The 12,773-nt window shown below is 46.5% G+C and overlaps 1 protein-coding gene and 1 pseudogene across 1 annotated transcript; one reads left to right on the top strand and one right to left on the bottom strand.

Moving 5' to 3' along the window:
- Positions 1 to 28: 28 nt before the first annotated feature.
- LOC120431986 (T-complex protein 1 subunit beta-like) lies at positions 29 to 4,352 on the bottom strand (annotated as a pseudogene).
- A 3,559-nt stretch (positions 4,353 to 7,911) lies between these two features.
- On the top strand, positions 7,912 to 11,419 carry LOC120431985 (uncharacterized). The gene is made up of 4 exons (XM_039597122.1): positions 7,912 to 8,072; positions 9,630 to 10,569; positions 10,644 to 11,136; positions 11,181 to 11,419. The coding sequence occupies exons 1-4, from the start codon at positions 7,912 to 7,914 to the stop codon at positions 11,417 to 11,419; spliced, it is 1,833 nt and encodes a 610-aa protein (XP_039453056.1).
- The last annotated feature ends 1,354 nt before the right edge of the window (positions 11,420 to 12,773 follow it).

Below are 12,773 nucleotides of genomic sequence, written 5' to 3' on the forward strand. Positions count from 1 at the left end.
AACATTTGTACCCAATTTGTACCAGCCATATTTAATAATTTCCAAATTTCCTGACTTCCTAATTTCCTAGTTTCCGAATATCCTAATTTCCTTATTTCCTAATTTCCTAGTTTCCATATTTCCAAATTTCCTTATTTCCTGATTTCTTAATTTCCTAAACTCCTAATTTCCTAATTTCCTAGTTTCTAATTTCCTAATATCCTAACATACTAATTTCCTGATTTCCTAATTTCCTAACTTCCAAATTTCTTTACTTCCTAATTTCCTAGTTTCCTGATATCCCAATTTCCCAATTTTCTCACTTCCTAATACCCTAATTTCCTAATTTAATTTCCTAATTTTCTTATTTTCTTTATTTTACTAATTTGCTAATATCATAATTTCCAAATTTCCGAATTCCCTGATTTCTTTATTTCCATTTTTTTTTTATTTCCTTATTTCATAATTACATAATTTTTTAATTTCCTTATTTCTTAATTACATAATTTTTTAATTAAAGTTCTTCTAAGAATTTCTAATTTTCTGTTTTTTAAAAGAAATGTTCAATTATTGATTTCTTATTTTTGTTTATAATTGTTGTTAAAAGTTTTTGAATAAACATTTTTAATCTATCTAATATTAACTTTTGAATATTTTTATTTTTTCCTCGAAAGAACCTCAAGCGCGCACACCGTCAATCGCGCTCATACCGAACTGTCAACTTTTCTTGGGGGGGTCACGAAAAGAACACGCAACATTTCTTGACCGCGTTCCTTCCGATCAGCATACCGTACTTAAAAAAGGAAACCAGGCAAATCTTTACCCAAACTGACCATACAGATTCCGATCGCCACAGAATCGATTATCGTGACTGTTCCTCAGATAGTCCTTGACCGCAACTCTCCCCGCATCAGCTTGAAGGCGTCCATCGAAGCCTCGGAAATAATGCCGGGAGTTTTGTCCGCCAGCTACAGGCGCAACACGGTCGAACTGGGCCAGATAACTGACTGAAAAGTCCAAAATTCCCATTCTCAGCCGAGGATCGAGTTGATGACCGCTACGTTTAAGTTAAAAATTACTAAAGCAGCCTCCGATTCGGCGGTCGCCTTCTCGCGCCCTCGTTTGGCCGGAGCTGCTGCTGCTGGATTTGGAAGGGGAAGCTGCACCTGAAAGGAGGAAGGAAGTAAAAGATTTTAATGTAGAATGCTACAGCAAGTTCTCTTTTTGGAATTAGTTGAAAAAAACTCCCCGGTTACGCCACGCCACCACAATCACTTCCGGTTCCAGCTGCTCCTTTACCACCTCCTTGGATCGCGCCGTTCAATTTTTGGCTTTTGTAGCAGGGACCTTAAATTGGGCACGGACCGGGACAAAGATTTAACGGTCATCAAATCGACACTGATCGCCGAATCGGCCTTCAGTCCCGACGTGCACAACCGATGTGCCCGAGGGGGGCGTCACTTCCGCGCTAACCGAGCGATAGAGCTTCCTTTTCAAACCTTTGCAGCGTTCACTTTCACCTTTCCGCTTTATTTTGCTTTAACTCGCGTTAACCGCGATAACTCGCTTTTTGGTTTACCTTTTGTTGCGTTCACGCATCAGACTGCTCGATTTTTTTGACAGCGAGAACTGTCAAAAGCAAATGACAGTTCTCGTTGTCAAATGATTCGAGCAGATTGTTTTGCTTATTTTTTAAGAAAAGTCTGAGGGGGAGATCATCCGTCGGAACCGTTCTGTACGTTCCTGTGCCTGCTTGGGTCCCGTTCCAGTGGTTTGAGACGGTTCCACCACTGGTTCTTGAGCCTTTCGTCAGTCTCCCGGTGGAGAAAAGCTCAGGTTGAGAAAATTGCATGGATTGAAGGCGCAAACCGGCCCCGAAGGCTACGCTTCCAAAGTGCCGATTACCTGACCTGAAACCATCGGAACGCTAAGCAACACTACACAGAGGTTGACGAGCAGGACGATTCCGCGTAAAGGAGGTTCCCGTGAATCCAGATACTATTGCGGCTGCGACTGAACAACTATGCGCCATTGTGGAGGCGATGATGACGAAGAACTCTCAACAGGTGAATAATTTTGCGGAAAAGAAAGCCGCGGACATTCCGCCAACAAGGGCAACACGCCGTCGTGCAAGAAGAAATATCGATTGTGGTTGATGCAATATCGCAAGATTCAACTCAAGAGTGACTCAAGCAAAACCCATGTCTACAACTTTACGCCGGGCGACCATGGTTCTCAAACAAACAAATCTGTAATCATTTATTTAACAAATTTTGATAAATTGTAGTGTGATGCGTTAGCTTTTAGAAATAAATCTTCCGTTAAAGAAATCCAAACTGTTTAAAAAATCTTTTTCATAATTTTATTAATTTTTGTTCATCTGAGGAGACAGCGGGCCAGATTGTGGTCGAGGCGGTTCAGGTGCAGCTAGATCGGGAGAGCTCGTCCCCGCAAGTCGATATTCTGCGGAAGCTAGATTTTTTTCCGTGGAAGCTTCATTATACAAGCTGTACATGTCACGGGGTGGACCACCTTCTTGCGCATTAGGTTGATGGTCCCTTCGATGGGTCAAACGTGGTCTCGGGACTCGGGAACGTCCAGTCTGGAGTGTCCACCCTTGTTGAACACAGCCAGTACTACATTCAGCACTTCGCCGTTGATCTTTTAAAAGAGATTGCCCAGCTGGTTGAAAGCGTCTAGCGTCGCATGGACGTTCTGCGAGCTGGAGGATGTTTCAAAGTTGTCCTTGGTCGGGATGCAGCTTGACGCAGCCACGTTTGAAGACCAGGCTGCGGATCTACTTGAACAAGGGGTAGCCGTGAGTGATGTACGGGTCGGCAATGCGCAGTAGGTTGTTGGTATCCTTGTACAGGTTGGGGTTGTTAATTTGGTTCAGATGAAACAGCAGCAGCACTTGATAAAGAAACCTTCCGAGCGACCTAAGAATACGCATGACGAAGACCACCTTCGGCTCGTTCGGAATGTAGATGTTTTCGGCCTTTTGGCCTCGCCCGCCTTTTCCATCACTCTACGCTCCATGTGGGCATACTTCTTAGTGTACTTCGTGGCACTTTAACAGACTTCCCGCACGGGCTTTCTTTAGGTTAGGTTCCGGAACCACTAGCAGTTTTTTTCCTTTCGGACCCCCTTGTCATCCGGCGCTTTGGCGGCCTGAGCAGTCTGCTGAAGCGGGCATCTCTCTGGTGTTCTGTGTTGAGCAGTATTCAACAGCAACAAATAACATCCAAGTTTGCTGCCAATAAATAGTCAAAAATGTTGCCTAAAAATACAAATAAAAATTAACGCTTTCGACGGGAATGGCCAACTTCACCCAAGTCCACCTTGATGGTCGATCCAAACACCTTGATCTTGTCCATGTCCATCGGCGTACTTGCGATCAAGATCTTTGCGCTCTCGATGTGCTTCGGCTAGTGCTTTTTGTCCAGCAGGAAACCCTCGTCCAGGGACGAATCCATCAATCAATCGCCGGTCTTCTTTATGCACTGAATCGCGGTCAATTATTCTCCAAATTACTTCAACCGCATCACGGCATCGACGCATAGCTTGGCAAAGTACTTCTTGTGCTGGAACAGAATGTTTATCAAATCCTCCCGGAACTTTTCCGCATCCTTTAAGTTGTCCTGAGCCGCGGCAATCAGCACCGAACGTGCCGCCTGCGTGGCCGCTCTTCATCCGGCGATGATTGTCTGCGGGTGCAACTTTTGCTCGGGCAGCTTTTCCGCCTTGCGCAGCAACTCTGACGCCTACACCGTCACAGAAGTCGTACCATCGCCAACCTCATCGTCCTGGACGCGAATCATGTCCACGAGGATTTTCACCGCCGGATTTTCTACACCGACCGCCTTAAAAATCGTCACCTCGTCGTTGGTTGCCTCATCCTGGCCGGCGATGCGGCCTTGCGCTACCAGAATCTTGTCCATTCTCTTCGGACCGGGTGTGCTCCTGACCAGGTCGCCGATCGCGATGGCCTCCACAAATGAAGACAGCCGGCCGATTTTGCCTTTTCCTTCACGGCAATCGTTTCGACGATTCGCTGGGGGCAGGGCAAAAACTGGTGATAAATAGCAGTTTTTTTCTTTTTGTCAAAACTGCTTGAAAAAAAACCAAAACAAATACCGAGTTGCCAAACATGTCCAAAAACTGCTCGACGGCAAGGTTGCAAGATAGATTTTCCTGGTTCAAAAGTCGAGCAGACGCTGGTCGCTTTAAACCGCTTTAACGCGCGTTAACTTGCGATAACTTGCTTTAGGGTGGCGTTATGTGAAATCTCGGCACGATGAGTAGCGTTGAAGCTTTTCGAGCTCGTTTTTGTGCGTTTTAGTGTGTTATCGCGGAGTGACGTCCCCCTCGGATGTGCCTGTCAACCTTGACGCTCTTCTGCACCCTGGTCGGTTCCATAATTAGTTTCTTTATCGCCTAAAACAGAACCCGGTGTTAAAAATTAATTTCGCAAAATCCTACTCAAACTGACCTTATCGTTCGTTCGCTCAGTTTCACGAGATTCTCGCTTTTGGTCTGGTCCATGGCAAAACGCGCTCTGTCCATCACGCTGCACGCCAACTCAACCTCGATCTTAGTGCCACGACTACACCGACTCCTGAAGATGATCCGCTGAAGCGCAGGTGCTATCTGTTCTGCATGTCCGAGTTGGCCTTTTTATTTTGACAGCAGTCATCTTCCACGATGCGCAAGATGTACTTCCGGTAGAGTACTTCCACGGAACGCAACTCGCAACACTCCAGTTTGTTTTGCCTCGGTACTCTAACTTCTCGAGTTCCCCGACGGCCCTTCATGTGTACATTCACTTAACACTTGACCATGTCCTCGCCCAGTCGATCCATAGTCTTGTACCGCCTTATTACGGCCCTTGGCCACAGCCTGCACCTGCGCCAGATTCGTCGACATGCAAACGATGATGATATCCTGCGAAAACTGGACCGAGAAATGAGACCAGCGACCGCCGCTGCTGCTTCCGGCTGGGATGACAAAAAAGCCACAGACGCCAGAACGACGAAAAAGATGGCGGCAACGCCGGAGACACGACGGGTTGACGAAGGCGACGCGGTCCATCAAGCGCATCGGAGCAGTCGCCGTTAACTAGAAGACCCGGGAGATGCTGGAGCAGCCAAAGGTCAAGCTCTTCAAGATGGCGATGCTTTCGCCAAAGAAGCGCCCCTAGGCCAGTCCGGCCAAGGCCAAATTGGCCACCACGTCCCAGCCGCTAGCGTCGGCCAAGGCAGAGTTCAGTGCCGCCAAAAGCGCCGACGAAGGTTGCACAGGTTCCTGCTCTGGTGGAAACATAACGTTAGCAAAATGTCCATGGACCAGATCAAGGCTAAGATTAACCGGAGCGCGCGACTGACCGAGTTGAAGAACTAACTGTACAAGAGTCAGAGTGGGTCCGACAAGCTGAACAGGATGGAGAAACTGGAAGACACATGAAAGAAGCCGGTTCCGCCGAGCCCGGGAACGTTGGCCAGGAATCTGAAGGAGTCGTCGGTTATTGGGTTAATAGTCCGAATCATCAGAAATGCAGCGTTACTCACCTTTTATTTCCACAGTAAAATAGTTTTTCTTCGAAAAACGTGGCGCGAATGAAAACATGACCGAACAAGTTTTCCGTTTTTTTTCCTAACACTTTGACGTTTGATTGCCAAAAATCAACAAGAAAACCGCTTCGGCGAAATGCGGCGAAATGTCATCGAGGTTCCACCATACACCAGCAGGTGTCGCCCTTGTGCAAAAATTGCTCAAACGGAATCGAAGCGGAACCCAACCAGACAAACCGTTTAGAAAATTTCGAAGCAATTTTCGAAGCGGAATTCGAAGCGGAATGAACCCGTCAAGCGGAGAACGGTTTGATTGGGTAATAGCTTATGCACCTTCCCAGTTAACTCAATCCGAATTCTGAAACGGAATCTAATTAGAATCGTATACAAATTCCGTTTCAAACGCAACAACCGGTTCCGTGTTCGAACCGGTTGTTGCGTTCGAACACGGAACCGGTTGTTGCGTTTGAAACGGAATTTGTATACGATTCTAATTAGATTCCGTTTCAGAAATCGGATTTAGTTAACTGGGCTGTGACGGACGGCCGGCACCCAGTCACGGCGTTCTCACAGGATTCTTACAGAATTCTAGCAGAGCGAAAATATTCTTACTAGAACTATGCCATCATCTTGCTAGAACTTTGCAAGAATTCTCAGAGAATTCCCAATCAAACCGTTCTCCGCTTGACGGGTTCATTCCGCTTCGAATTCCGCTTCGAAAATTGCTTCGAAATATTCTAAACGGAATCTCCGGTTGGACTCCGTTTAGATTCCGTTTGAGCCATTTTGGCACATTAGCGACACCTGCTGGTGTATGACAGAACTTCGGTGACATTTCGCCGAAGCGGTTTTTCTTTGGGTGTGTGAGTGAGGCGACCTTATACAAAGCCAAGTCAAACGTGCCCAATCAAACCGTTCTCCGCTTGACGGGTTCATTCCGCTTCGAATTCCGCTTCGAAAATTGCTTCGAAGTTTTCTAATCGGTTTGTCTGGTTGGGTTCCGCTTCGATTCCGTTTGAGCAATTTTTGCACAAGGGCGACACCTGCTGGTGTATGGTGGAACCTTGATGACATTTCGACGCGTATCGCCGAAGCGGTTTTCTTGTTGATTTTTGACAACCAAACGTCAAAGTGTTAGGAAAAAAAACGGAAAACTTGTTCGGTCATGTTTTGCCAGCGGCTGGGACAATAAAAAAAAATCAAGCCATCCACATTAACGACCCCCGGGTCTTTTGTGGTCTCTATTGCAAGTTTCTGCTCGAACCTAGGAGTCCGAAGGCTTGAATGGGGAGAGCACCCAAACCTCTTTCTACTCCAAGGAACCTTCCACTCCAGTGTTTGAACTGACGACCTTTGGATTGCGAGTCCAACCGCCGCCAGCGATTCCACCGGAGTAGGCTTGGTTTGGTGTGTTGTTTGTACTTATGGCATGGAGACGACTCCTACACCTGGAATGACTTAACGGCCTAACAACAACCAAGGCCGGGACCGACATTTTACTTCCTCATCCGATGGAAGGTTGGAGCAGATGGGAATCGAACCCAGAATCATGCGGCTGGGACGTGGTGGCCAATTTGGCCTTGGCCGGACTGGCCTAGAGGCGCTTCTTTGGCGAAAGCATCGCCATCTCGAAGAGGCTGGCTGCTCCAGCATCTCCCGGGTTTTCTAGTTAACGGCGACTGCTCCGATGCGCTTGATGGACCGCGTCGCCTTCGTCAACCCGTCGTGTCTCCGGCGTTGCCGCCATCTTTTTCGTCGTTCTGGCGTCTGTGGCCTTTTTTTCATCCCAGCCGGAAGCAGCAGCGGCGGTCGCTGGTCTCATTTCTCGGTCCAGTTTTCGCAGGATATCATCATCGTTTGCATGTCGACGAATCTGGCGCAGGTGCAGGCTGTGGCCAAGGGCCATAATGAGGCGGTACAAGACGATGGATCGGCTGGGCGAGGACATGGTCAAGTGTTATGTGAATGTACACATGAAGGGCCGTCGGGGAACTCGAGAAGATAGAGTACCGAGGCAAAACAAACTGGAGTGTTGCGAGTTGCGTTCCGTGGAACTACTCTACCGGAAGTACATCTTGCGCATCGTGGAAGATGACTGCTGTCAAAATAAAAAGGCCAACTCGAACATGCAGAACAGATAGCACCTGCGCTTCAGCGGATCATCTTCAGGAGTCGGTGCAGTCGTGGCACTAAGATCGAGGTTGAGTTGGCGTGCAGCGTGATGGACAGAGCGCGTTTTGCCATGGACCAGACCAAAACCGAGAATCTCGTGAAACTGAGCGAACGAACGATAAGGTCAGTTTGAGTAGGATTTTGCGAAATTATTTTTTAACACCAGGTTCTGTTTTAGGCGATAAAGAAAATGATTATGGAACCGACCAGGGTGCAGAAGATCGTCAAGGTTAACAGTATTTCCCTGAACGATGCGCTCGCAGTTGGACCTGTCGTACAAGACGACTTGTTCAGCCTGATCTTACGCTTTCGCCTCGAGCCGTTCGTGTTGGTAACATACATCGAAAAGATGTACAGACAGGTGTTAGTACATCCCGACGATCGGCATCTCCAGCGAATTTTGTATCGAGAGAGTCCTACTGAACTACTACAGACGTACAGTGAGTCAAATATTTGTCCGTACCCCCCCGTACGGAAAATGTTTGTGATATAAAAGTACATAAAATTCGACTAAAGTGTCATGTTTTATACATCAATCGACGCGGCAGACGCCTCTTGAAGACACTGTCATTGGATTTGCAAAAAAAATTTTCTAAAAAAATGCAAAAATAGTTTACTGAAAAAAGTAAAAAAAAAGAGGTCAAATAATTGTCCGTACCCCTAATAAAAGTACAAAATCTGATCGATTTAAGTGAATTCATTTATGAAATGTTGTTTCTGTGTCAAATACTAGTACCTCTAGCCAGTTTGTGACAACTTTGAACTTCTGATAACTTTGTTTAGTTAGTTTATATTAAAAATTGGTTTAAATTTAGTTTTTTTAGGTAAAACTTATTAAAACATTAGTTTATAAACAATGATTTTTATAAAATTGCTATTTTATGTTGTAAGAGTCTCTATTGAACAAGTTTCAACAATATTTGTTCAAAATATACATTGTTTTCATCTTTTTTTATTGACAATTTTCGACCAAAAATACTGTTTCGGAACAATACCGTTGAACAATCCGGATTGTACCGGAACCGATTTAACCCCTCGGGGAGAAATTTTGTGGTGGTCAGATAGAGGACAAAAAAACCAACCTCTTGCAATTTGAAGCATCCAATTTCGTCCACTACAGCCCGATTACGAGTCCCTAGTCTGAAATTTGAAATTTTCAAATTCCCCAAGCAAAACATTCTGACCCAGGAGGGTACAGAAATTCTCGGCACGAAAAGTGAAAATTTCAAATTTCAGACTAGGGACTCGTAATCGGACTCAGCCTTCAGCTTATTGAACTGCTCGGTTCGGCCGGCTTTAAGTTGTGTAAGTGGGCAGCTCCAAAATCCTCCAAAACAACCCGGATGAACTTCGCGAAAACCGCAATGAGTTCAAACTAGATTCGTCGTCGGCACCGATCCTTGGGACCTGTGGCAACCAGCAGACGACGTGTTCCTGTTCAAGGTTCAAATTTGGGATGCTCGAGCGCCAATTACCAAACGGCTGGTCGTATCAGATACTGCTCGGTTGTTCGATCCGCAAGGCTTAGTTGGACCGGTTATCTTGCTGTATACTGGAAGGAGTTTCGCACGGATTTGGACGCTCTCAACACGTTTACGGTTCCACGGTGGGTGGCGCCTGGCTCGCAACCTGTCGAAACGCAGCTGCACATCTTCTGTGATGCATCATAACATGGCTACGGATCGTGTGCGTATTTGTGCACCGAATCGGGCAATGGAACAGTCTCGGTCAACCTACTAACTGCCAAGTCAAGAGTCGTCTCCCTAAGCAAACAAATCAATCTCCCTCGCCATGAGCTGTGCGGCGCACTACTCGCTGCTCATTTGTACGAAAAGATCGCACCCAATCTCCCACCAAACATTCGAGTTTTCTTCTGGACGGATTTAATGCTAGTCCTCCTCTTGCTAGCCGCTGGAAGAAATTCGTACCCAATCGAGTGTCGGAGATTCAGGAGGTCAATGCTGGACACGTGTGGCTACACGTACCGGGGTTGGACAACCCTGTGGACGTGATCTCTCGGAGAATGACCGCTACCCAGCTCATCGACTGTATGCTGTGGTGGCAAGGATCATCGTGGCTGAGGCAGTGTAGCAGATTCTGGCCCTGCATCGTGCGGACTTCGGACGACCTTTTCGACAAGGAACAGCTGGAAGAACGACCTGTTGACTCCCTACCTGCTGTGGCTGAAACGAGCATTTTTGGTGTCACTTCGTCGCTTTCTGAGTTGATTCGAAAGGTAGCCTACTACAGAAGGTTTTCCTACAACGCTCGTGGGTGCAACCGATCGAACCGCAGAGTTGGACTTATTTCGATTGCGGAACTCAACGAATCTCTCCGGTGCCTGGCCAAATTGGCCCAACAAGAATCGTTCCCAAAGGATTTGCACGCATTTCGAACCACAGGTCAAGTAGAATCCACCTCCAAACTCAAGTCGTTGCCACCAATACTTATGGATGGAGTTCTTCGTACGCGTGATCGTCTACAACACGCTGATGTGCCCTATGATCGTAAACACCCGATCATCTTGGACAATAAATACTCTTTCACACTGATGATCATGGGCTACAACCATCTCAAGTACCTACACGCTGGGCCTCAGTTGTTGATCGCCGCGTACGTGCCAAGTTCTGGCCACTTCGCGCTCGTGATCTGGCTCGAAAATTTGTCCACGAGTGCGTTGACTGTTGACTGTCCCTGCAAACCTCGCACATCGGACCAAATCATGGGGTATCTACCAGCTGTGCGGGTCTTGCCAATCCTGCTAGGGTTGATTTCTGCGGGCCTTTCTACCTACGACCACCACATCGCAAGGCTGCCCCACAGAAGTGTTTTGTGGCCGTATTCGTTTGTATGGCAACCAAGGCAGTTCATCTTGAACTTGTTGGCGACCTTTCTGCTGACTCATTCATCGCCACTCTGAAGAGATTTGCGGCCCGTCGCGGAGTGCCGAAGACGCTGTTTTGCGACAACGGCATAAACTTCGTCGGTGCACGGCGCACGCTGAACGAATTCCTGCGGCTGCTCAAGACTCAGCAAGTACAGGATCAGGTCGTGCGCAGCTGTTCGGCCGATGGTATCCAGTTCCAATTCATCCCCCCTCGGACGCCATACTTCGGAGGCATCTGGGAAGCGGCCGTCAAGTCCCTCAAGAACCAACTCCGCCGTACTGTCGGCAACGCAAACCTGACTGCTGAGCAGATGTCCACATTTCTCGCCCAAGCTGAGGCCTGCTCGAACTCGCGGCCTCTTACGCCAATCTCCAACAACCCGGACGATCTAGACCGAGATCTAGACGTACTAACACCGGCACACTTCCTGGTGCACAGACCGCTGATCGCCATACCGGAACCTTTATATGAGGAGATTGCTACGAACCGCATGTCTCAGTGGCAGATGATCCAAGAGTACCTTCGTCGTCTGTGGAAACGCTGGTCCACGGAATACCTCTCCGGCCTTCAGCAGCGCACTCGGTGGACTCACGAAAGAGACAACATCCGCATCGGGACAATGGTCCTGGTGACAACCTTCCTCCGCAGAAGTGGCGCATTGGCAGAGTCATCGAGATCTTCCCCGGCAACGACGGGCATGTTCGTGTCGTCAAGCTTCGCACACCGGACGGCCTCTACACGCGAGCCATCACTCGGCTCTGCGTTCTGCCGATCGACGACAATCAGCAGCCAGCTCAGGACTCACAGTAGTTCCTGTCGTTCGTGGTTCCAGAAAAGAACGCTTTGTTGGATGTAGAGGGGGCCTGATGGTCCTCTCACAAGTTAAGTATCTACCGTTTTTCTGGACCACTCCTACCGACCTAAAGTCCTGCCTCGTCTCTGTAGGACCTCGTACCAACTGCCCTGCCCTACTGATTTGTTCGTGTTGTTCGCGATGCCAGAAAACCCTGCATTGTTGGATTGGGAGGGGGTCTGTTGAAGATTCGAAGCTTTAGGTCAAATTCTCACCGGGTATCATTATGTTTCTGAAAAAAATAATTGCACCAATATATTTTTCGGAGTTTCATCATTTTGTAAGGAAGGCTCTATTTCACCTCTGGTGATATTAAACCGACACACAAAGCCGTACCTGGAGTCCACGGCGCCCTTGGCGAAGCATCAATTTGGCGCCCCTCCCAAATTTACAAGCATTTTGATACATTGACGTTAATTTTCAATTATTTCTTCAATGGGTTTTGATTTTATAATTGCAATTGAAGACCCTCATATGGTTGAATTCAGAAACACAGATGTTTTATGTTTTATTTTTCAAAAAATATGAGATAGGTTGAGTGAAAAATTTATTATGGGAATAGGGTTGGCTGAATAGGCACTCTCTCAGATTTAATAAAATCGATAATAATAGCAGATTAAATTATTAAGTTATTTTTAAATTTATTTTTCAGATAAATGAACGGAATTGAATGATAAATAATGATAAATAAGCCTGCATAATTTGATCTGATCTAGTATAAATTTGATTTTAATTTGTATTAATTTTAACTTGATTGAATAATTAGCTGATTTGGCTATGGATTTCATTTCGGTGTAAGAAAAACATCCTTCTTCTAAATAAAACAATAATAAGTTAGTATATGTTTTCAACATGCAGCGGCAGAACCAAATTTCGTCGAATTCAATTAAGAGGCAGTTTTTGTAGATTTTGCTCAGTTTGTTCTAGAGGCCATATCGAGGGGCTCCGATTTGGATGAAACTTTCAGCGTTTGTTTGTCTATACATGAGATGAACTCATGCCAAATATGAGCCCTCTACGACAAAGGGAAGTGGGGTAAACCAGCATGGAAGTTTAAGGTCCAAAAAACATAAAAAATCTTTAAAATTGCTCGCATTTTCGTAAAATTTCATCAATTCCAACTCTCTTAGTTGCATTAGAAAGGTCTTTTGAAGCCCTTCAAAATGCGCTATAGACATCCAGGATTGGTCTGACTTTTTCTCATAGATTTTGCAAATTACTGCCTATTGATTTTTCAAAACCCCAATATCTTTTTGCAACAGCCTCCAACACCCTAACTCTTTTAGGTCAAAATTTGGGGAATTTTATGGA

This window comes from Culex pipiens, chromosome 1, assembly GCF_016801865.2.
Source record: "Culex pipiens pallens isolate TS chromosome 1, TS_CPP_V2, whole genome shotgun sequence".
In the NCBI taxonomy this organism is placed as follows: Eukaryota; Metazoa; Arthropoda; class Insecta; order Diptera; family Culicidae; genus Culex; species Culex pipiens.